This window comes from Protopterus annectens, chromosome 10.part0 (assembly GCF_019279795.1).
Source record: "Protopterus annectens isolate FY-2018-M chromosome 10.part0, PAN1.0, whole genome shotgun sequence".
NCBI classification, from domain to species: Eukaryota; Metazoa; Chordata; order Ceratodontiformes; family Protopteridae; genus Protopterus; species Protopterus annectens.
Window position 1 is genome coordinate 725,603,158 of NC_056744.1, and position 25,855 is coordinate 725,629,012.

Here is a 25,855-nt window from a genome sequence, read left to right on the forward strand (position 1 = left end):
CAGGGAGGTTATAACTTCTTTTTTCTGGAGGCATTGATAAGAATGCCCTTCTTATCACTGTAGAGACATGGAGATCAAAGGTAAGGTTGCTGTCAACCTGTGTGCCCAGGTCTCACACCACTAAGTGCATACTTAGGGTGTTTTTATTGATGTAATGTAATCCACCAGTGCAGTATGTATAACACAACTAAGTATACAAAGTCAAAACGCATGAAACTGAGGGCTTTAAAGGTTAAAATCCACCATTTAATAAACATCCACTCATAAAAACATGAACAACACCAGTATTGCACGCTTTTGTCCCTAAAAGATGGGGACTTCATCAGAATACAATATACCACCATTCAAATTTCATTTAAATACAAGAGCAACAAAAACCATTGGCTAAAACACAAAACCACTTATAAATAAACTAACAAATTAAATTAACCCTGTAAATACCAGGAGGTAATTTTATGCATAATCAAAGTAAATAATTACAAATAAAAACATTTTCTATTTTTAAACCTATTTTGAAACTATTTAAAGTGCTTCATTTTTATTAAAGCAAAATGCAATAAATATTTTTTTACACCACATAATACATTTCATACAAGTCACACATCTTTAAAATTTCCAGCCTTTGTCTTTAAAACTGGTACAATAGATACAGAATCATTTAATCCTGGTGGAAACATTGCAGCTAACCTAAGCTGCCATTGAAGTTCCTTATTACTCAAAACATTCTTCCAGTCTCTGTTAGTTCCTGTTACTTCCCCTCCCCTGATTTGAATACCATTTCTGGGCTTGTGGAATATAATTCGAGTAAGAATTCTTCCTCTGTAAAGTTCTGTTTGCCAGTCTGTCTGAACATCTGGGAATTTGATTACCCTGCTCATATTGCTCATAAATTTCATATTGTTGATTACTTACATAATCCACCAACTCTTTCCCCACTTTGTTGCTTTCTATCCTATCATTATTCACACCATCTGAAAACCATATTTTTTTTACTATTCATTTTATTATTGGGGAGAAACAAACAGGAAACCGAATACACACTGCCTTATTCTTGTACTGTTTAAGATTCCTTTCCAATTTCCATTTCTTTTTTAGGAACAAGCCATTACATCTCCTGTCAGCTTTATCCAAAATCTTTTCATATAACTCTTTATATTCCTTAAAAAGCAAATCGGATAAAATGTTTATGCAGATTTTCTACCCTCCTTTCATAGGGCATCCATAAGTTTTTTCATTGTAATACATAGTCTTTTTTTTTTTTTTTTTCTAATTTCAATACCACAGTTGTCAAAAAAGCAGGTAAAATCATCAATCATCTGTTCATCATAAAATAAACCAAACAGACATTTAAACATACATAACCCTTGCTGTACAATCTTGGGCTTAATACATTCTTTTAAGTATGAAATCTTAATATGTAAGCTCTTAAATTTAATTAACCATTTTTCAAAAAAAGGATCACATATCTTTCAATGAAGAGAAATTGCTGTCATCATTAACATAATTATTATCCGTATATTGTCCTTCTTGTACCTGAAAATGGTAAGCCCTCTTCATAAATCCTTTAAAAACTGAATTATTGTCCCCTTTAGATGCATTTGAGTCCATGGTTTGTCTAGAACAAACTTGATTTTGAGTTAAATTAAAAGACTGCTCAAAAATGCGTGGTCTTACATCCGCAACAAAGTTTAAACCAGTATCTGTAATTTCATTGTAGACTCGTCTATTTCCTTTGCCTAAAAACAAAAATAAGACTGGCAAGGAGTGTCCAAATGAAGGTCAGAAACCACAATTCCTTCTGGAAATAATGTTTATTAAATTCCACAGAACGCCAATAACGCCAAACCAATCTGTACGTTTTCGACAATACCAAGTCTTCATCAGAAAGCACTTTCAAACCACAAGTGAAACATTTAAATAGCCTTTCAATTCATTATTCAATTAAATAATCAAATTTCTATCCAATAAAATTCTTGATACTAAACAAGTTTAAACACATCAGTTCAAGAATTTAATTAACTTTGCTGTTTATGTTTAAAAGTTGTAAGTGCTCTAAATGCAAAAATATAAATTAATACATAAGTTAATGATTCAAGATACATTTTAAGTTTATTAAAAAATTGTATATTCACTTAAATATATATAAATAATTATACAATAAAGTGAAATGTTGTTTAAAAACTCTAACCCAAATTCCATGGTTATATTGCCACCTTGTGGCCAAAACCAAAGGTCATAATTTAGCAGACCTTAATTTAAGAACTGAGGAAATGGAAATCATATCATTCAAACCAGGTAACTTGGTGGAATCCAAAATAATCTGCCAATACAACTCTCTGTATTCGAGTTTGGCTTCCCACATTCCACCTCTTGTTTCCTTTGGTATAACTTCTAAAACAAAAAATAGAAATGTAGCCTGGGAACAACTCAAAGTGAGTCTAAAAAGGGCGTTCTTACTATTTTCTTTCTTTATTTCATACAAGTGCTCCTGTATATGGTTCTTTAGCTTTCTCTCAGTTTTTCCAACATAATAAGAATTACATTGTTTACATATAGCAATGTAAACCACTCCATAGGTATTACAGTTGCAAAATCTGTCAGCAACAATCTCCTTGTCCCTTGCTGTAATATAAGTACTAGTTTTGTTAGCAATATAAGGGCACTGTCAGCAGGCTCCACATTTGAAAGTGCCCGCTCTTTTTAAAGATGTACTAACCCTATTCTGTGTACCAAACTCGAATAGTTGTTTGAAATTCAAATCTTTCCTTTGCCTCCAGAGTCCATTTCAACACCATCCAGATTACTACAATCATTCGCTTTACACTAAATCCATGTAAGCCTCTATTATCTTGCCTTTCCTCAGAGAGCAATTCCCTTCCCCCTGCCACATTTGTCTTCATGCATGATGAACAACAATCAGTCTGATTTGTAGTGGTAGCCACAGCGGAACATAATGAATTCTCTCTTCCATAACCAGGTGAAGAAACAGAACCACCAACACTTTTATTAGCCCCTCGACCATCCATTTTGAAAATAATTAAATCTAGTCAACTCTTCTTTTAACAAGGTGACATCCTCTTTTAGCTGCGTAATCTCATAATTGTGTGTCAAGGTGGGAGAGACCATATTGGTCAAGCGTATCCATGTTAGCCCTGTACACCAAAAATAAAACCAGTAATGTAATCCACCAGTGCAGTATGTGTAACACAACTAAGAATCCAAAGTCAAAATGCACCAGACTGAGGCTCTTAAAGGTTAAAATCCACCATTTAATAAAAAATCCACTCATAACAACATGAACACCACCAGTATTGAGAGCTTTCATCCCTAAAAAATGGGGACTTAATCAGAATACAATATTACCACCATTCAAATTTCATTTATATACAAAAGCAACAAAAAACATTGGCTTAAACACAGTCAGTTATTAATATAAATTCACTAACAAATTAAATTAACCCTGTAAATACCAGGAGGTAATTTTATGCATAATCAAAATAGATAATTACAAATAAAAAACGTTTCTATTTATAAACCTGTTTTAAAACCATTTAAAGTGCATCCTTTTTATTAGAACAAAATGCAATAGATGTTTTTATATTACATAATACATTTCATACTAATCATATTTTGCTTTAAAACTGGTACAAAAGATATAGAATCATTTAGTCCTGGTGGAAACATTGCAGCTAACCTAAGCTGCCTTTGAAGTTCCTTACTACTCAAAACATTCTTCCAATCTCCACCTCTGGGACACATTTTTACTTGTTCCAATATCCCAAACATAAATCTCTTTAAATTCCCACATTCAGTGGAATGTTTAAATAGTACATTGTTTTCCTTTTTATTGTTAACATTATATAGATGTTCGTAAATCCGTTTTTTTAAAGCACGTTCAGTTTTGCCAGTTTCTAAGCTAGTGTAGTCCAGTTTTCAGGCTAGTGCTGAATTCAGGGCTGTTATACTAGTTTCTGAGTTGCCCATACCTTACTTGGATAGATGGAAGTTTCTCTGTTCACCTGTAAGAGAGGGGAGCTTTGAGCAATCTATCTGTCCCTGGAGGAGTGGTTCCAGCCCAGAAGCTAGTAGTTTATTGGCCATTTTGGGCTAATTTCTATCTTTCATTTCCCTACTATAAAAACCGCATTTGCACGGTTTTGCACACTGGGCAGTGCCGGTTACCTACGGTTAAATTATTTCTGGCTCCACTAAGTCTCCTCTTCAGTTTTTCCCATGAAACTAGTCTAACTCTCAACCTAAGCACTCAAAAAGCATCTTACAGCCCAGCACTTGCTCAGACCTAATAGCAAGCACTAATATACCCTGACACTGATTGCCCAGCAGGGCAAGGCTCTTTATTCACCCCTCACCAACCAAGCGACTAAGCAGCTCACTCTACTATTCAGGCATGACCAAAGGGCAACTTCAGGTGCACTCTCCAATCCAGCTGGTGAATCTGGGTATACTGAGCCAATGTTACAACTGCCTCATGTACACAGACAAACCTCTCCTCCTACCACAAAACACTAACATATGCGAGAGATGCAGTTATACAGCCAAACTGGAAGCTAAGCTGTCTCCACCCAAGACTGGAACAGACAGTCAAGAGGAGAAGGTTAACACTTGCACCACAACTCCAGCTGCACACAGATCTACTAAAACAGCACTGGCAAAAAATACACATAAATACACAAAATCATATTCGGAGGCTCTAAATAAAAACGTGCAAAAGCATCAGAGACCTCCAAAGCAGACACCCAAACAACCTGCACTTCCCGTCACAAACCAGACAACACATAAAACACAAAATCAGTGTGCCGCACAATCACAGCCCTTAAGGCAAAATAACATACCTAACACACTAGTAATAGGTGACTCTATAGTCAGGCACACTGACGTCCCACTCACTAGGCTGGACAAGCAGAAGGTTACTGTTATCTGCCTGTCGGGAGCCAGAATCCGCCATATAACACAAGCACTCAGGTCACTCCAGAACAAGTACAAATATCACTCTGTCATTGTTCATGTTGGCGTGAATGACCTGAGATGTACCTCCCTGGACTACATGAAAAGAGACATGGAAGATCTCTCTGATCATATAGCCCAGGCTGGTATGACCCTGACCCTGAGTAGCATCCTGCCCTCACCAAGAATTATACCTCAGTATAAAGAAAAAATGATCAATTTCAACAACTGGCTAAGCTTCTGGTGTCATTCAAAGGGGATCCAGCATCTGTCAGACTGGGATGACATGCTCGACAAGCCGCTTTGCTTCGCAAGAGACGTCTTGCACCTGTCACCCCTAGGCTTTTGAATAGTGGCCAAGGCTCTTTCTGTCCCCATAGTGCCTTTTTTAGGCAAGGCTCAAAAGTCAAACCCACCTCTGTAAACAGCACAATTAACAAAAAACTGAGGGTTATGCTACTCAACGCCAAGACTTTAAATCTCAAAATGCACGTGCTCAAAGCACTGTTCAGTATGGAGAACGTCGACATCTGTGCAGTAACTGAAACCTGGTTCAAGGCTCCAGAGAGCACCCCAGCACTACCGGGCTACAACTCATATCACACATTTTGGCCACAGAGCACGCACCGAAACACAAAAGGAGGGGTGTATCCATAGTCATCAAGGATACCTACACCTCCAGGTTAGTGGCGCAGCATGATACCTCTGAGATCATCCATGTGCAACTAACATTGGGCAAATCTGCAATGCAAATTATGGCTTGCTACAGATCACCCTCCATGACCCAGGACCACCACTCCATCTTTCTGGAGACACTGAAAAACATGAAAGTCCTACCAAACACCCTGATATTGGACAATTTCAATTACCTTACCATTCACTGGGAAAACTACTCAAGTACAAATTCCCAGGCCCAGCACTTCTTGGAATTCATCAATCAAAACGCCCTGGATCAGCTGGTAAACTCCCCTACCAGAGATGAAAACATATTTTGCCTGGTCATCACCAACATGGGCAACAGGTGTTCCACACCAGAGGTCAACCCGTCACTGGTTAGATCAGACCATAAATTAATCACTCTGGATGTCCTCACCCCACCACCACCCCCAACTAAGGAAACCACAGTAAAAAAACATTTCTAAAGAAAACTTCACCTTACTTAAGACAGAGGTGGTAAGTTTCACAGCTCCCATGCTAAAGGATAGCGCTGCACAAGATGCAGAAACCTTTACAAATGCACTCTATGAGCACCTACAATGATGCATAGATCATGTCATCCCTAGCAAAACTAAGACTCACTCCTCTAAAAGAAGGAAACCAGTTTGGTGGACCCCTGCAATAAACAGGCTATACAATAGAAGGAGGAAACTAGTTCAGAAAAAAAGCAAATCAAAAGAAGGAAACCTGATCAGTATCAACAAGAAAGTAAGGTCCTTCATGAAATCATCCAAGGCTAACTTTGAAAGAAAAATAGCCAAGGATTCAAAAGATAACCACAAAGCCTTCTTTAGCTATGTTAAGAATCTAAGTGGCAACTCGCAGATATGCACTGAACTAGTGCAAAATAGCACAAAATATACTGAACCTGCTGATATTGCCAACATCCTGGCAGATAGATTCTGAAAACTTCACCCCTCTCTCACCTCCAAAAGGGCCCACAACAATACCAGAAAAGTGTAGTGTCCCAAAAAATCACAGACGTACAGGTGAAAACAGCCCTTTCAAAAGCCAAAAACACAGCATCAATGGGACCAAATGGTGTCCCAGGCTGCGTCTTGCATGAACTACAGAACGAACTAACCCCCCACCTAAACACACTGTTCAAACTCAGCCTCTCCACAGGCTATGTGCCCATAGAATTGCACACAGCAACGGTTCTTCCTCTCCACAAAGGAGGGGTCACAGCTGACCCTGGTAACTATCGCCCCATAAGCCTGACTATCCTGGTCTGCAAGGCTATGGAGCGCATCATCATGATGGAACTCATTAACAAAGATATTGGGAACCTCCAAACACTTGAACCGACCCAGTTCGGCTTTGTTAAGGGCAGATCATGCCTATTAAACCTGGTTGACTTCTTCGAGACAGTCACCAAGGCCATAGATGAGGGAAAGGTGGTTCATACAGCCTACCTTGACCTCACCAAGGCTTTCGACACCATTCTCCACTCGGGTATTACAGAAAAACTCACCAGCCTGAACATAACCCCCTACGTCACGAGATGGGTTGCCAACTGGCTTACAGACAGAACTCACACGGTAAGAATAGCGGGCTCCAGGTCCGACTCTAAACCAGCCACAAGTGGTGTCCCGCAAGGCTCGGTCCTGGGACCCATACTGTTCGGCATATACTTCTCAGAAGTACAGGCAAACACAGGACGACTATGGCTAACCAAGTTCGCCGATGAGTGCAAACTGAGAGCCATAATTGACTCTCCGGCTGACATGGACATCCTCCAAAAGGGCCTTACTGAGACGGACACCTGGTGTCATAGTCATGGCCTCAAGCTAAATGCCAAAAAATACATACTCATCCCGTTTGGGAAAAACAAAACACCCACGAATTAACACACAAGTGGCAGCCCCCTTAATACAGAAGAGGTAATAAGAAATCTGGGGACCCAGTTAGATAGTAATCTCTCCTTTAACAATCATATTGCCAAAGTAGTTAGGAAATCCTTCTATGTGGCCCATCTAATTACTAAAGAGTTCGCATCTAGAAATAAAGAGGTTATAGTGCCCCTCTACTCATCACTCATTAGACCCATCATAGAGTACAATGCCATTTGGATGTACCTCATAAGACACTTCCAACAACTGGAAAGACCACAAAAGTACCTCACCAAGAAGATTACTGGTCTCAAACATATGTCCTATGAAGCCCGACTGAAAAAACTCCGGCTGTATTAAGTGGCATATCGCTTACTCAGAGGTGATCTCTGCCTGACTTACAAAGCCATGTCCAACTCCGAATTGATGGACATGCTCCACCTAAAGAAATCAAAGTCACTGCGAGCCACATGCTCTAGTGAGCTAAACCTTGCCACAACAATAAATAGAACATGCTGGAGGGATAGATTCCCTGTCACAGAGACTCCCCATGCTTTGGAACAAAATTCCAAATTACATCAGGCAGAGCCCCTCACTAACACTCTTTAAGAGAAACCTTGACAAGTGGATGGGTAACAGAAAATACACCCCTGGAATCGCTTCATTGGCTCTGCTTGACAGAGGATCCGTTAATTAATCAATGGGGCAGCCAAAGCCGACACACTCTGGCTTGGCTTATAAATGCCCTCGGGCAGATAGCCTAGTACCTACCTATGAATAGCTTTCACATTTTTAGCAAATAAACTGTTCTGCAGGTTGTACAATTGCCTTTCTGAAAAGCTATTCTGCTTTTCATCAAATTATCTAAAATAATTTCATTCTCTTTAATAATATATGAACATTGGCTGCAGCAGCTACAAGCAGACTTACCCCTCTTAATCTTGTTATAACCAATAGGTTTATTCTTCAAAAGCCTCTTAAAATTTGCAGCACTTTTCATAATAAACAGTGTCTCACTTCCTAATAACTTGTACATTTCTAGATTTACCTTAAAAATATTACAATTCTTTTTAATGGCATTTCTAATCTTTTTGGAATACTGATTATATTGAATGATGTACACTTTCTCATAGTGTGGTGTCTTAGTGGGATCTGTTTTACAATCTAAGCTAATTCCTAAAAGTGGCTTATATTGTACCCCCCCCCCCCTTTATACACTTCCTCAATAAGAGTTTCCACCATAATTCCAGGGTATTCCTTGTTTTTACAGGGTTAATTTAATTTGTTAGTTAATTTATATTAATAAGTGGTTTTGTGTTTTAGCCAATGTTTTTGTTGCTCTTGTATTTAAATGAAATTTGAATGGTGGTATACTGTATGCTGATAACTCCCCATTTTTTAGGGATGAAAGTGCTCAACACTGGTATTGTTTTTTTTTTTTTTTTTTATTAAATGGTGGATTTTAACCATTATGACCCTCAGTTTGATGCGTTTTGACTTTGGATTCTTAGTTGTTATTGATGTGGTAGCTAGCAGGAACATCCCTCTTACTAAAAGGGATGATAATGCATTTTTTTTTGCATTTAGTTTAAGGCCATGACTTTAGCACCAGTCATTTGTTTGAGTAATACCGTTTTGTAGGATGTTGACATTGTTTGGAGATTCTATGACTGCTGCCACTTTGCAGTCGTAAGCAAACTTTGTCAGCTCCAGACCTTTAGTTTTAGCTTGCACTTCTGAGAAATAGATTCCAAACAGTAGAAGTCCCAGGACTGATCCCTGTGGAACAATGCTGGTTACAGGTCTGCTGCTGGAGGTGGATTCCCCTGTTTTGACTATATGGGTTCTATCAGTGAGCTAGTTAGTGACCCATCTATTGTTGTACGGGTTGATACTTAGCTGGGTGAGTTTGACAATTATGCCTGAGTGGGGGGATAGTGTCAAAAGCCTTGGCTAAGTCTAAGTAGGCAGTATGCATGGATTTCCCCATCAAGGGCCTTGGTGACTGCCTCAAAGAAGTCCACCAGGTTTAACAGGCATGATCTTCCTTTGACAAATCCAAATTGAGTAGGGTCAAATATTTGGAGGTTACCAATATCTTTGCTGATAAGGTCCATGATGATTCTGTCCATGGCCTTGCAGATAAGGCTAGTCAGGCTAATAGGTCTATAGTTCCCAGGGTCAGTGGAAGCAGCACCTTTGTGCAAGGAGATAACAGTGGCCTTTTTCCATTTAGCTGACACTTCTTAGACTATGATTAAAAAGAGTACCCAACAGCATTGCTAATTCCAGCCTGGGATGGTATCGGGTCCTATGGATGCTGTGTTTTCAACAAAAGAGGGTAGATTCCTGAAGAAATTTATGAAAATATTTGGTATGGAAGATGTGAATTCAGTAGTAGTAGGAACTCGCAGAGAATTTGCATATTATTCCCCAAGTCATAATAGCTGGGCTAGACTAGACAGAAATTATATTTGACAAGAACGTGTGTGTTTAATTGAATACTTTGACACACACATCTAATAACTACTTCAGGCCGTATACTAACACAAACTAAGATAAAAATGCAAGGTAAAGAAGTAAAAATTAAACATTGTCACTTCCCCACATACCTGTTAAAAAGAAAGAAATTTAAGCAATGGGTAGTGGAAATTACTCGAGAGTTATTAGGGAAGAAATTTCTTCAAAAGTTATAACTAGTGAGTGGGATAAAATGAAAGAGGTTAAAAATAGGGTAGAAATAAACTATATGGTTAAGAAGCAACAAGAATTCTTTAGAGGGGCTGAGTAGACTCTCACAGAACAAGAAGAGGTGTTACTGCAGAGTGCTAAACAGAAAATAAGGGAATATCTGGATCAGTTGCATAAGTTTAGAAATATTGCTGTTAAGCAACTGTTTTTGATAACCTCAGAGCACAAAAACCTTTAGCACAATGCCTTAAGCAACAGAAAGTGCAAAGGGTTGTTGTCAAACCTAGAGAGTCTGTAACGAGAAATAACCAGAGATCTGGTAGAGTTATTGGAGATATTTCAGAAATTTTATGAAAATTTGTATAAAACAGAGAAATGTAGAAATCAAGAAAGAACACAAATGACAATATTTCTGAAAGAGTTAAATATGCAAAGATTAAAGTTAGATGAGGCTCAACAATTAACAGTCAAGATAGGAGAAGATGAGATGAGAAACTGTGATGTGTAATCAATCTGCAGGAAAATCTCCAGAAATAGACGGTATTCCTGAGGTTTGAAAGCTAGGATGGAAGAAAGTGATAAAGATCTGGTAGGTTTTAACAGTATTTTAAAAGGAGGGGGAAGCACCATCATCCTGGAAAAAAGCTTTGATGGCTGTAAAGACCTATCAGATTCAACTTCATATAGGCCTATTTCAATTTTAAACCATAATTATAAAATATTCATGTCTCTAATAGATATGGATCAGTGTGGTTTTGTGGAAGGGAGACATACATTTGACAACATTAATAGAACAATGAGGATCCAGAGGGAATTAGAATGTAAGAAAATACTTCTGTTGTTGGTGAGTCTTGATGCAGAGAAAGCTGGTATTTTATCAGTAGAGCAATGAAAGCGTTTTCATTTCTTGACACAATAATAAGGTTAATTAGGAGGATATATTATTGATCGGTGGCAAAAATCAAAGTGGGAGGGTTGTTTTAACAATGTAACCAGGCAGGGGTGTCCTTTTCCCCCTTTGTTGTTTGTGTTTTATTTAGAACCATTGGCAAAGAAAATAAGAGAGTCAGAAATTCAAGGATATAATTGGTATGATATTCAGGAAAAGTTGGCTTTATTTGCAGATGAAATTATTATTCTTTCCCATTCTTGGGGAGGGGACAGTCTTTGCAAGTACAAGGAGGCTGTATCTCTCAGTACTGTTCTTGATTTTCTGCTTAGCCACATTATAGTCGAGCAGGATTTTGGGACTGTGACTTTAGGCAGGTAGCATAGAGAGAGTTCACAAGACCCCCCCCCCCCCCCCCAGTGTAACTCTGTTATCATAACATGCCATTATGCATGCTTTAGCTACCTTTCATCTCTCTTATAGTGTTAACATAAATGATTGTCACCAGTGAAAAATGTGAATTGATGACAGCAGATTAATATCCACGTATTTTCTTACCACTTTGTATAAAAAAATCTCGCTGATAGGGGTCACTTAAAATTTATTTGTCCAGTCACCTTAACCTTATAACAGAGAGGTACTTCATACTTATAGCTGCGTGGTCTGAAAATAGGCATAGCACAGTAGAGATTTTGTAGATATGAGGTAGTAAAGAGGGTGATATTAGAAAATAATCAAGTCCACTGACAGAACTGCCACAAGGTGAAGTGAATGTAAAACTTGGGTCCAAACCTTATCCCAATATCCATACATCTCCTGTCTTGAAAGAAGTGAACAGACCTCTCAGCACCTTGTTGATCTGTCTGGGTCTGTGGGTGCATTAAAATCTCCCCCAATGATGGTCACATAGTCCTCCCTGTTTGCTTCTGAAACAGCTGAGAAAAACTGTGCTACATGAGCAAGGGAATCTTGATTTGGGCCATAAAAGACCCCCCCCCCCCACACACACACACAGTGTCTACAACTATAAATGCTCACCTGCCTCCTATGTCTGACTGATTCTGTGTTATTGCCCATTTTAAAGAATTTTAACTTGCATGATATGCTGCCTATATTAATTTCCTGTTGTTCTGGCAGAACTTTGACCTTCAGTTTCTCTCTTATCCCTGGATTATAATTTTTAAGTTCCAGTACTTTGGTGCATTTCACTAAACTGGCATTTGTTGGCCCATGCTTTTTTACCCTCTTTTGATCCCTGACTGTGGGTCTCATTTTGGTGTCATTCATGTAGAGATTTACCATACTTGCCTGTTCCTTCTACCATGTCTAAAACACATAAATTGAGTAATGCAAGACTCAGAAGTAACCCTTGTGGTACATGAATTAAGTCCTGTTCTTTAGACATTTCACCCCCTTACCACAGCCGTGTGTGACTTGTCTTACTCTCCAACCAGTTTTTACCCATATACGTAACTTTTCTTGTATTCCAGTTCCCCTTCATTTTCCAAACAGCTTGGTTTGTTTGATGACCATTGCCCACTGTCTTGATCAGCCTTTTATAAAAATGGGATAAGATTAGACTGACTGTACTTCTCTTAGCTTTAAAGCTATGCTGACTGTTGTTCTGGAGATTGTCCTTTGAGATACTAGTTCTCTCATGATTTTTCACTTTCTATGATCGTTGGGTTTGTCTTATATATATATATATATATATATATATATATATATATATATATATATATATATATATATGATTTGGGGGTATCCACCCACATGGGAGGTGTAGGGGGTTTGCTGCCCTAAAAAAATTCTGTCACTTTAACTCTTACAGTATTTGAACCCTTTGCTGTGAATCGACATGATTCCATAATCCCATATCCTTGTTTTGCTTCCCGTAATCTGTCCCTTTTGTGATAGTAAGCAGTTAAATATCCACTGGCATACTATTCGACTCTGAGCAAGTTAAATAATCTTATATCTTTAGAGTTAACCATGAAGAGAGACACTTGAGCCAGGCTTCCTGTTGCATGTGTGAGACAACAGATTGTGAGTCAAGAAACTCCCCCAAACAAGCTGTGATTAATACAAGCATACATAAAAACAGCAAATTTTGAAAGTTACTGTTACAACTTCAAAGGTCTGTTAAATGTTGACATCTTAATTAAAACTGACCATTTTACATTATTTTAAGCTACTTTTATACAATGCAAGCAGAATGAGACGCTGATGACTGTTAAATCCATAAATTACTCTGTTGGAGATGTTTTGTGTGGGTCACACGGTCTGGCATTTTGTTTTTGGATTACATTCTTACTTTTATACAATGTTTTGTTTTATTTGTTTTATGTTAAGTAATTTTATTGGTACTTTTTTTGGTGGTGTTTTTGCCGATGTGCAATGTTCATGGTTTCTTCACTGAGCATCACATCAGCATATAGATTTGGTTATATTCACTCCTACTTTGCTGGTACTACTTCCACTTGAAGAACTGGAGATATAACAGTGGTGTTAAATCAGAATATCATCACTTTAATTAGCTGGTTTTATAAACTCATTCCACAAGAACTGTATATTTGCTGTTTAGTGGCATTAAAGTAGATATTTAATTACCAGTTGGACTACTGGGGCATTAGAATATAACGGAATCAAATATGTAATGTTGATGTCTGTATATCTACAATTACCATAATGTAACATTCTCAAAAAGCACAGTGTTTGACATGGACCCTAGTACCTGAGTCCTGAAATAGAGTTTTACATAGAATTCTAGAAGTGTGACCTCACCGTTGTTTTAGGTGTATGGTTTCTTTTGTCAGTTTATGGTCTGAGCAGTGAAAAGAACTTAAGTGCAGAAACATTGTAACGTAGAAAATACATAGTACAGTATGAAAAATGCTACTAGTGATTTAACATTTCATTCTTGTTCCTGTGATTTCTAGGGTATTTCATGTCACAAAATGTTTAAAGCTGAGTATAGGGCATAATGTGCCCTTAGTTACACATGATCTAAGTGTATGCTTTTTGGCAATTGCTGCAGTGTTGTTACAATATGCTTTTTTTCACTTTTGTTCAAATGTCTAATAATAAATATTGTTTCTCATTACAGTCATTCCATTGCCCTTCACCCAAGAAAATGGCTTTTGCTAAAATGGACCCAAGTTGCACGATTGGCTTCTATTGTAAAGGTTTAGAAGACTTTGAGAAAATTAGTGAAGAGATAACTCAGGTAGGATTGCACTACAAACCCACTATTTGGATTGTTATATATCATTTGAGTTTTCCTTACAGAACAACAGATGCACCTCTAAAGCAGTTACCATGCAGTGTATAAACTAAAAGGCATTCCACCAGACAAAGCTATTTATTACATTCAGCCTGCCTTGATTTTCTCTTTTTCTTTTTCTGACAAATTCTACATTTTTTGTAAAGATTATGATATAATGTTCTAAAATGAGTTTCCATTCATTATGATAAAATGTAACCCAGCAAGTCATAACTGGTCTAAATTCATAGTTTCACAGGTGTATACTAGGCTAACACCAGTAGGGCCCATCTAAGCCTAGCCATTCAACCCAAATGTGACCCACAAATTTGATTTATATAGGTGGTGATTTATTGACTGCCTCTGTCCATCAGAGACATAGGAGCCAGACCAGGGGAGAATTTTTAATTACCAATCCATTGGTCCAAGTTGTGCTTAAATTGAGATAGGTTGGAAATCTGCTTCACATAGATGGGGAGCCTGTTCCAGAGAATGGAAAGTCTCTGAGAAACTTATCTGTCTCTCCAGCATGTCCTATTTATGTTGCAAGCAAAACTTGGGTTTTAATCTAGTAGTTCTGATGCTGTTTGTTTTGCAGATGTGCAAAAAGTTCATCTAAACAGGGTCCAGAGATTCCCTGTATGCCAGCAAAGGTCACCTTTCAGAAGTCTGTATGATACCGAGTAAAGAAACAGGGCTTTGAGAGCTCAGCATAGGACATTATATTCACTCCCTGTATTCTTTTTATAAGGAAATTTTTATGACTTTCCAGTTGCTGCATGTGTCTGGTCAGGTACATACCGAAGGGGGCATTATACTCTATAATGGGTCTGATGAGGCCCCAGTGCATTGGTATGATGACCTCTACAGACCTAGATGCTATGCCCTTGCCTATAAGTTGAGTAACATAGAAGTATTTACTTACTACCTTGGACATGTGTTTGTCAAAGGCTGGTTACTGTCTAGATGAGTTCCCAGATCGCTGACCAGTGAATCAACTTTTAAGGGTGTTTTATTGATGACTTAGTTTCACAGGGAGGTAGACTACCCAAAAAGCATTATAATGCATTGCTTGGTATTGAATTTTAAGTCATTGCTTGCCAAATGTATTCACTCCAGTGTAAATCATCTTCAGAATCAAACCTCAAATTGTAATTTTTCACATAATCAATCACAGTAAACACAAAGAAGATTATTTCTATTTTGACACAGTCTAGCATGCTTAGCTAATACATTAAAATAATCTTTGCTTTCAGTTGCATGTTCATATATCCTCTCAGCCAACTCTCTAACAGTTCGACCAGTGTAAAACACATCACAAGATATGCACACAGCAGCATATACCACATACTTACTTTTGCATGTAAACAAACCAGGTACTTCTGTAATATAATTTCTGATAGCTAGGTTCTGCATGCTTCCATTTGTACACTAACATTTCAACATTCCTTTGCTGTATAATTGCTTGGGGGTCAGGTAGCTCAAGCGGAACTGAAACATATCTTTTAAGTTTCTACCCCCTTTGTTAACAACACATGGACTTTCTCCTATTTTATTTAAAACTTTAGGGAAACGTAAAATTTTCCAGTTGGTCCTAATAATGTTCTTAATAGTACTTTGATCTACATTTGATTTAATTGACATAGCCATGCTATACTTAGCTAATCCAGCTCTACTGTTAACAATACCATCTACATATTTAATAGGCTTGTCCATATTATTTCTACCAAAGTCAATATGAGAGACAAAAGTACTTGCTATTGCCCGTGCTTTGTTTTGTATTCAAAGTTTTTTGTTTTGTTTTTTGTGGATTTTTAAAATTTTTTTATTTTATGTTTGCAACCATTTATTGAATTTGGATTTGCCTTATTTGTATTTTATATATATATATATATATATATATATATATATATATATATATATATATATATATTTAAGTATTTATTCCATTCAGTGTTTACAGTAATTCCTGTGGGAATTCTTGTCTTCTGTCTTTGATCATACCTCTCAACTGTCCCTGATTTTGACTCAAATATTAGGGCTATCCCTCTTAATCTCTCCTAAATCTGATTACTTTTGTCAGAAAAGGTAGTGAATTACACTTAATGTCATTAATTAAACTTGCAGACTTCTTTTACTTAAAATATGTATACTGATTCACATTTTCTTATTCTGTCAATGTCTCAAGTTAACAATACCAATATTTTAAAAGTGTCCCTGATTGTCCCTCTTTATTTCTGGATTTGTCCTTAATTCTGTTGAGATTTGTCCCAGTTTACTTGAGAGTAATGTCTTTGACAAATGATTGTTTTCAAAGTTTCTGAGTAGAGTTTTAGTATTTCTCTTAGATGTGCCATGTGTATGTGTACTGTTAGACACTAGAGGCCAGTATTTGCTGTTATTTTGCTTTATTTTTATATTTTGATAGTAAAATATTACAGAACTTGGATTTTTCAACATATGTACATTATTTATTATATGTATAGCTTTGCTCTGTGTTTTCTACATTGTTTCATGATTTTTCTGCAAATGAAATAATTTGAATGTACAATGTAGATTTTACTCTCTGATAAGAAAATGTAGTTTAAATTGTTGTTAAATGTTATTTTATGGTAGTGCAAAGTGTGTTGAGCTAATTTTTAACACTGGTTTGACACATTGGTTGCTTTGACATTTGGACTGTGTGTACTAGAAATTCTTTAACATATGTCAGTTGTAAAATAATTCTGAATACATTTCAATTTTTTTTCTGATAATAGTTCAATTTGATAGAGTTTAGTTGCATGGAGACATACTTATAACTAGAAAATATAAGTGCTTATTTTGGTACATTATTGTGTACTGTCAGTTTATTATTCTGATTGGTGTTCTCTCCCCAACTTCAGTCCTAACTGTGGTATCCCCCTATCAAATCCAGTTGCACCTAAAAGGAAAAAAAAAAACAAAATTAAAATATGCCTCAGCCTACAGTTAGTGATTCTGTTGGGGCCATTGCTTGGCCAGCAGACCACTTATGTTTTGCCTTTTCTCCCCTAGTGTAGTTTTCCTGGCCATTACAGCATGGGGGTTAGATACATCCTCCAGGGCTGTTCCAATAATTGCCGCAGGTAAGGAAGAACCAAACTCTTTAGATGCAGAATTAATCTAGGGTAAGAGACTCCTTGCCAGACATAATAATCTATCTGCAGATATTTTGTCTAGTAGTGGAGTTCACAAGAAAAAGAATCAGAAGTTTCATGATGTAGCTGATAGTGAGATTATAACTGTTCATAAGGATAATGTGATTTGCTTGGCAACAGTTTTCTGCTGACAGCTAATTCTGTCTGGTGACTGAGTTCACATACATGGCTCTAGTGCTAGTTTGGCTAGAGACCTTTTTCTTGCTTCACAGAATGATGAGGAATCTGATGAGGACTTTGGTGATTTCCTAGTTGACACTCAGTCCAGTCACTCTGATTCTTTGGAAGATGAACCTCAGCCTAAGTCCAAAGAAGTGTTCACTTTTCCTTGGATGATTGTTAGATTTAGTGACGGGCGTGCCTTCATTGAAGGTTGTGCGTCAGGGCTGGTAACTCGGCGTGTAAAAATCCACTACCAAACATTAGCGGACCGGAGTTCCGCTGTGGCGACCCCTAACCAGGATAAGCCGAAAGACAAAAGTGATGTTTTTGCTTGGTAGCAATAAGAAACTAGCCCAGAGCTAGGCAGGGTATATAATCTTATAGAGGACAAAATACCGAATTATGTGTGTTATCCCCCCTTCTCAAACCGGCCTTTGCTAGATGTTTATGAAGCTGCCTGCAGGACACCAGTATCTATTGCAGCCCCTAAAAAGGCTCAGAGAAAATGTAGGGTCCCCTTGGATATGACAGGTCTAGTTTATTGTTTGATTGCTGACCCAGCTGCCTTCATCTAATCCATTGCCCTGATAAAGAGGGAGCATGGCTAGATTTTCAATGCAAAATGTTCTCTCTTTCTAGTAATCTGGCCTTGAAATTTATTTTACAGAGTGCATACAGTTTGGGTGATTTTGGTGCAGTCTTACATGCAGAGCAAAAGTCTTATATGAATTAAATTGTTTTTATTTGACTCAGGTTTCAAAACATGCTTTGTGAGTAAATTAATGTATGGGTATCTAGGACATTTCATGTACCCAGGTTTTCTCCAAACAAGCTGTCGTCCTTCAAGCAGCAGAACAAACAAAAATCCCAGCAAAATAAAAGTCAGGAATCCAAAAGGAAATGGCAGGAGGATAATTCTTTAAAACCAAATAAGAGGGGTTCCTTTCTGAAAAAAGGATCAAGCCTCCTGCAAAAGGATGACTATGCAGAGTCGCAGTGCACCCTCCCTGCCCTTCTTTCTGTGCCTTCTTCCCCCAGGATCTCTCTCACTCCTGCAGCCTCACCACAATTAGTATCAGACAAATGGCTCTGAGAATGATTCGGAGAGGATATACTTGGCAGTGGATAGAAAATCCTTCCCCTTTCAGGGGAATTCCACCACACCCATCAGACCAGACATAGCTGTTTTTTTCCACTGCTCCATTACATAGTAAAAGTAGGGGTCATAGTACCAGTGCATACAGTACACAAAGGCATAAGATTTTACTCCAGAATCTTTCTGATATCAAAAAAGGAGCACTCCTGGGTACCCGTCCTAGTTTTGTCTTTCTAATCAACTTTGTAAAAGTTCTGAAATTCAGAATGCTCACCTTACAGTTGATCTTAGCATTGTGTACAGACCACTGTTTCATGGTGACTCTAGAGCTCAAGGACACTTGTCATCATTTTCCTGTTGCTCCCATTTTCAGTAGATTTTCGTGATTTGCTGTGTTTGGCTTACATTATCAGTTGTCTGCATTACCCTTTGTGGTGTCTGCTACACCTTGAATTTTAATAAAGTGTCTGGCCCAAGAGGTTGCCTAGTGCAGAAACTTAGGCATCTACATTTTTCGTTATTTACATGACTTGCTGATCTATGCAGATTCTGTATCTGGGCTGTTGGAGTCCTTAGACAAGGTTGTATCTCTTCTGCACACCTGGGCTTCAATTTGATCTTTAAAAGTCCTTCCTCAAACCTATTAAATAAATTGTTTTCCTGGGTTGGTGGATTGACAGTGTAAAAAGGATGGGCTGCCTGGTGGAAGACTGACTTATCAGGGCATTTTCTTGGATCTCCCTTTACTAGATATGGCCTAAGCAATGGATTTCCTCACAATAGCATTATTGATCCTCATGAGAACACTAGTCAGACTACACGAGTGCAGTTCAGTGGTACTTGAAGAATTGTTTGACCCAGTACCGTCATCCCTTGGATTTTCAGGTACCACTACTGGGATTTGTGAAATAGAGACTGCAGTGGTAGAGGATAAACTGTTTCTGAATCCAGGACTCCCTTTATATCTTCACACCCTAGTCCAATCTGTCCAGATGGACTTTTCAGATTTTGGGTGGGGAGCAGCGTCCACACCACATAAATGTAAAACAGACGTTGGCAGTAATTCATGCCTTAAAAGTTCTTCACCACTTATGGACTACATATCCTCTTCTAGTGGTCACAGACAATGCTAGCATGATGTGGCATATTACAAAACAAGGGCAGTGATGGCCTGGGAGTTGACTCTACAGCATTATCTGACTCTTCAGACCTTGTACATTCCATAAGAGCAAAATAAAGTGGCAGATAGACTAAGCATGTCCTGGACAGACCCTCACAGGTGGAAGGTCCATGAAAAGATCTTCCAGAACTTGATCCAGATATGGAAAATGCCTGAAGTAGATATTTTCATCTCCTTTCAAAACACACAGCATCAGTGGCAAATGGTACACCTAAACGTAGGACAATTGCAACTGACAGCCTGGATGATTCTGTTTTGATACATTTTAGGCACTTATTCCATGAGGGTGTGCAGCAGGTATTTCAGGAGTATGGAAAACATGCAACTAAAAAATCTTATGATGTGAAGTTGTTCAATCTTGCCGTTCATTCTTACTGATGGGTTCGGAGCCGATCCTCTGCTCCAACTCGGCCAACAGCAAAAGCTCGAGGTCTTCAACCAACTAGAGGCCAACTCCCTATCCCATGATGCACCTTGATCTTCCCTCAGATCTTGTTTGCCTCTGCAGCTTGATCAGACATTCACCAGCTCTGGCCAGTGAAAGTTATTGCTTTTTTCTCTCTAAAAATTTGCTACATAGCTTAAATTAAACAGTTTAATAATAAGTTTCCTTGCTTTGTAGTAGTAAACCTTCCCATAAGTGTATTCCTGGTATTGGCTAGTTTTTTTCTTAGGTAGTTTTAATAACTTAGATAAGTGGCCTCTCTTTAGGCCTTTAGTACTCCCTATCTCTTTTTCCGTGTACATAGTTGTGTGGTGTTAGTCAGAGCCCTTTTCGTTACAGGGCATTGTGTATTTTTGGTAAATTGCTAGTTATTTAGAGATTTAAATAACTAAGTTGCCATGTTTTTAGGCCTTTTCCTTATCCTATATTTCTTCTCACATAGTTGTGTGGTGTTAGTTAGAGCCGCTTTTTTTTTCTTACAGGGCAAGTATATTGATATTTAGCTTAATTGTTTTGAGATCTTGCATTATTAAGAGTAGTGTGCTGTATTTTTTTTATATATATATATATATATATATATATATATATATATATATATATATTTAGTTTTATATATATATTTAGTTTTAAATCCAAGTCTGGATTTAAAAAATGCCCAAGATGTGGGCAAAATATGTCCATCACTGATGGACATACCGACTGTGTGTATTGTTTGAGTGAGGTGCACCTGCAAGACAGTTGTTCAATATGCCACTCTTTTAGTGCTAGAGTGTTGCATGAGAGAAAGAGAAAACTTATGGATAGAGGTCTTTTAAAATCCTCCTTCCAAGAGGCACTGCATAACCCTTGGCTGCTGCAATTCCAAACGTAGCCAGGATTTACAACCTCTCAGCCAAGGCCCAACATATTTTAACATCCTCTCATAAATCATTTACCAGAAAATTATGTCTTAGCAAATGGAAGAGATTTTCTATATGGGCATCTCAGAATGATATTGAGCCGTACCTATCTTCAGTTTCATCTGTTCTGGAGTTTCTGACTAAACTTTTCATTGAAGGAGCCACTGCAGCTACCATTAGAGTTCAATTAGCAGCAATCTCCAACTTTCATCTTGGTGTCCAAGGTTCTAATGTCATGTCACATCGACTCTCTAAAGCTTTTCTCAAGGGTACTATTCATTTGAGACCACCCGTCAAAACTCCAGCCATGCCATGGAATCTAAATTTTGTTCTTTCCCGAATTATATTACCTCCTTTCGAACCAGCCTCATCCCGTGATTTGAAATCTCTCTCATGGAAGACCATATTCCTAATAGCTATCACTTCTACTTGGAGGATTTCTGAGTTACAGGCCTTGATCATCAAACCTCTTTATCTGATTTTCCATAATGACAGAGTCTCGCTCAGAACTAATCCATAATTTTTACCCAAAGTTTGTTCAGAGAAAAATCTCAACCAATCTATTGAATTGCCCGTTTTCTTCCCTAAATACACAAATAAGATGGAACTCATGCTGCACAAACTTGATGTTCATAGGCAACTCTGATTTTATTTGGACAGGACCAAACAATTCAGGAAAACAGAACAGCTCTTTGTCTCCTTTTTGGAATAAAAAAAGAAAAAGGTGCTCTAGTGACAGAAGTCACCTTGTCGAGATAGTTATCAGATTGTATTTCTTTCACTTACAGTTCAGTGAATGCTCCATTACAACAAAAAATAAAGACCCACTCTACTAGAGCTGTATCTACCTCATCAGCCTTCTCTGCTAAGTTACTATTAGAAACTGTTTGTGCAGCAGCCACCTGGTCAAGACCTCATACCTTCATCACTCATTACAAAGTAGATAAGGCCTCCAGGGACAGGGCTTCCTTTAGTTCCACTGTTCTGAAGAACATTCTCCTGTGAGCCACCCGAGAAAGATGGTGCTTGGGATGCTACCCATCAGTTAGAATGAACGGCAAGACAGAACAACTTCACATAAAGAAGTTATGTACTCACCATAACGTTCCATGTGAGTTTTTCATCTCGCCTTCATTCTTACGTCCCACCCTCCACCCCCCATCCAGTCTACTTGAGGTCCGAGACCTCTCTTATTTATGGGTATTGTCTCTTATCCAGTTCTTAGAGTGGCATATTAATAGTCAAAGGTAGCCAGTTCGCAGCAAACAAGATCTGAGGGAAGATCAAGGTGCATCATGGGATAGGCCTCGAATTGGTTGAAGACCTTGCGATTTGCAGTTGGCCGAGTCGGAGCCGAGGATCGGCTCTGAACCCATCAGTAAGAATTAAGGCTTGATGAACAACTCACATGGAATGTTATGGTGAGTACATAACTTCTTTTTTTACAAGTGGAAGAGGATTTCTAGGTGGTGCCTAGCCAGTAACAGAGGTCCCAAAAAAGGTTTAAACTCCTGTGGTTTTCAAATATTTGGGTTAGCTTCTTAGAGATTGTCTGTCATATGCTGCCATCAGAGTGCATCTTGTGGCAATTTTTGCTTGTCTACCCGTGGATCCCCCTCTTTCTTTACTTTTTGTGGTCAAGCAATTTAATTAACAGTTTATGAAAGCAGTGTTGCATATGAAACCTCCTTAAAGCAAATTCATCCTCCCCCGGGATCTCAGCTTTGTTCTTGAAATACTGACCTGACCTGCTTTTGAACTTCCCTCTCAGGCTGATTTACAGTTCATTACTTGGAAGACTGCTGTAGTCATTGCTTTGATATCTGCAAGGTTAGTCTGTAAGCTGAAAGGTGTCAGGGTGGGCAAACCATATCTGATTTTTCACACTGCCAGGGTTGCATTATGCACTAAGCTGTCAATCTTCCAGTGTTCTATCCTGATCCACAACACAAGAGAGAAAAGATTCTACATATCTTGGATGTGCACAGGCAGCTCAGGTTCTACCATGACAGAACAAAGCCCTCTAGGAATGCTGAACAGCTGTCTCCCATATGGGACTAAGAAATGTCAACCTTATGTCTATGCAAACTATTGTACAATGGTTGCCCTCTACTGTTGTTTTCTGCTACTCCCACTGATGTAAATCTCTTCCAGGCAGTGTTAAGGATCACTCGAATAGGGCTTTATCCTCTTTGATGGCATATTGAAAAGTGGTGGAGTGTGGAAGTATTCCATATGCAACAAACCTGGTCCTCTGTTTATAATGTCAAAACACAGCAAACTGGATTCCTTTTCAAGGCTCAGCGCAGGCTTTGCTAGGACCGTTCTCCAGGGGTTCCTGGAACCTTATCCTTCCACCTCCCAGGTGGGGTGAGTTTTGGGAATCTACACAAAATGCCACAGAAGCAGTGGGAATGGTTATCATAGTACAGCTGTACAAGTCCTATTTACTTGTAACAGTAGATGTTCAAATTCCTCACTGCATCAGTGGAAATACTCACCTGCTGTACTCAGATTGTGCATAGTTAAGGTGGGTATCAGCCTCTTTTGATTTGGTTGTTGTTGGATTTCTTTTTTTATATGGTATTGTGATTGGCTGCAGATTTACTCTTGATAGATGATTCTGACTCCAGGTGTTTTCCTTTCCTTCTTTGTGGAAGTGAAAAATTCTGAACACTCACTTCCTGTGACAGCTGTAGGCTTCCCTCTCAGCATATGATCATCCTGTCAGCTGTCACAAGAAGAGAGAGGGAGGAGACTCTGAGCTTTTGAAAGCTGACCAGTATTGGGTTGCCTTGGCAGATAACCCAAAATGCTACTGAGGCAGTGAGGAATTTGAACATCTCTTGTTACAGGTAAGTAGGATTTGTGCAACTGTACTTTGTCTGCCAGTTTTCCAATTTAACTGCTTCCTGCTGTGTGTGCCCATGGCAGGCTTAGGTTGTGGTTAAAAAGAATCTGTTGGACTTGCCCATCTACTTGTTTAAGGGGAATAGAATAACCCATTAAAAACAGTCAGTACTGTATTGACTAAATGAAAGTACAGCATTATACAGTATGAAAAAGTAACATCTAAAACACAACTGTAGTTAGAATAAAATGCAAAGCTCTGTCCACTCCGTACCACCACAAGCTACCGTATTTATCAGAAGCATAGTTGGGTTAACCAGCTCCCTGTGTCAGTAGCATGAACCGACACTCCATCCCTTCAGCAAACAATTTATTATAGTTCCATGCCCCCTCAAGCTCTTCCATTGAAGAGCAACCACCCCCCCCAAAAAAAATAATAATAATGCTCTTACCTGGTGGCCAGATATAAAACACGTCCCCCTCCCTTTTGCCCAGCCATTCAGGTCCCATTTCTGCATCTTGCTCTTGACATTAAAAAACTAATAATAATAATGTCATCTTATAAACTGTAGGAAACCGCTTGCTACAAACATAGCAAAGAGATGCTACAGTTTGTACTCTGCCTCCACAGAGCACTTCAGCTCTCAGTTTTTTGTTAAAAAAATAGATTCTTTTTTTTTTTTTTTTTTTTTTTTACTTTTAAACTGTACCAAATGGCTTGCTACAGTTTAGACCACACATGGAGTGCTACAGATCTCAGATTTGCTAAGAAATGCAATACTGGCTTTTAAAGCCTGTATTGCAATAGAGATTGTGAACAGCTGATCCCCCACACACACACACACGCACACACGCACACAGTTTGCACCAGGGGCAGTTGCCTGTCTCACCCTGCCTTACCTACGGTACTGCTGTTTGTTACAGTCATCTGTGAGGTCACTCAAATTGGAGGTAAGGGACAATCTCCCCCCCCCCCCCCCAGTGGAACAACCACCACTCCTCCCCCCTCCGAAGCCACAGTCCAACAGTGAAGTCATTTTATTATAGCAATATTCCTGTTCACTGAGCAACAGAATACAGATTAAGCAGACCAATATTTATGGCAGTTGCCAAGAGGCTAAGTAAACAAAAACACAAAAAAGCAGAACTTATTTAAGAGTAAACCTTTTTGATGATTATGTTCACACAGTGAGGCTGTCAGAATGTTCCATTGCTCTTTTTTTCTCACACAACTCAAATGTTCCCAGTTAGTTAAAAAATGTATAAATAAAAATAAGTAGATATTCAGTATGGATTTCACCTACCCAGATCTTCCTGCATAGGACAATTGTGTAATGAAATGGAGGGAAGTCAATTTGCAGAATATATGCAAGGGAGCTACAAAGTATGAATAAGAACATTAGCACATTCTTGAAACAGCCTACTTTGTGACAACGTTGTTTACAGAAACGTCATTCCTTATTACATCACAGCTACTCCAAGAGCCTTATAAGTATGTGTATGATAAAGGTTGACTGGGAGCACAGACTGTTAGCTTGCCATCTTCCAGTTAACCTTTGTCATACACATACTAGTAACGCTCATGGATTAGCTGATGGTCCCATCAAGTCAGCCTTGTAAAGTTTCTAATGGTATAGTACAACAACAATGTAACTCATTTGCCTGTGGGCTGGGATGTAGTGGCAGCA

General features: G+C 38.4%; 1 protein-coding gene across 5 annotated transcripts in view; it reads left to right on the forward strand.

Annotated features, from left to right (window-relative positions):
- ATG4C (autophagy related 4C cysteine peptidase) overlaps window positions 1–25,855 on the forward strand; it is a 1,631,044-nt gene that overhangs the window by 1,491,646 nt on the left and 113,543 nt on the right. For all 5 annotated transcript variants that reach the window (XM_044085551.1, XM_044085548.1, XM_044085549.1 and 2 more), the window contains one exon: window positions 14,201–14,320. In XM_044085551.1, coding sequence (XP_043941486.1) covers window positions 14,201–14,285 — 85 coding nt within the window. In that variant the 3' untranslated portion in view covers window positions 14,286–14,320. The remainder of the gene's footprint in view (window positions 1–14,200; window positions 14,321–25,855) is intronic.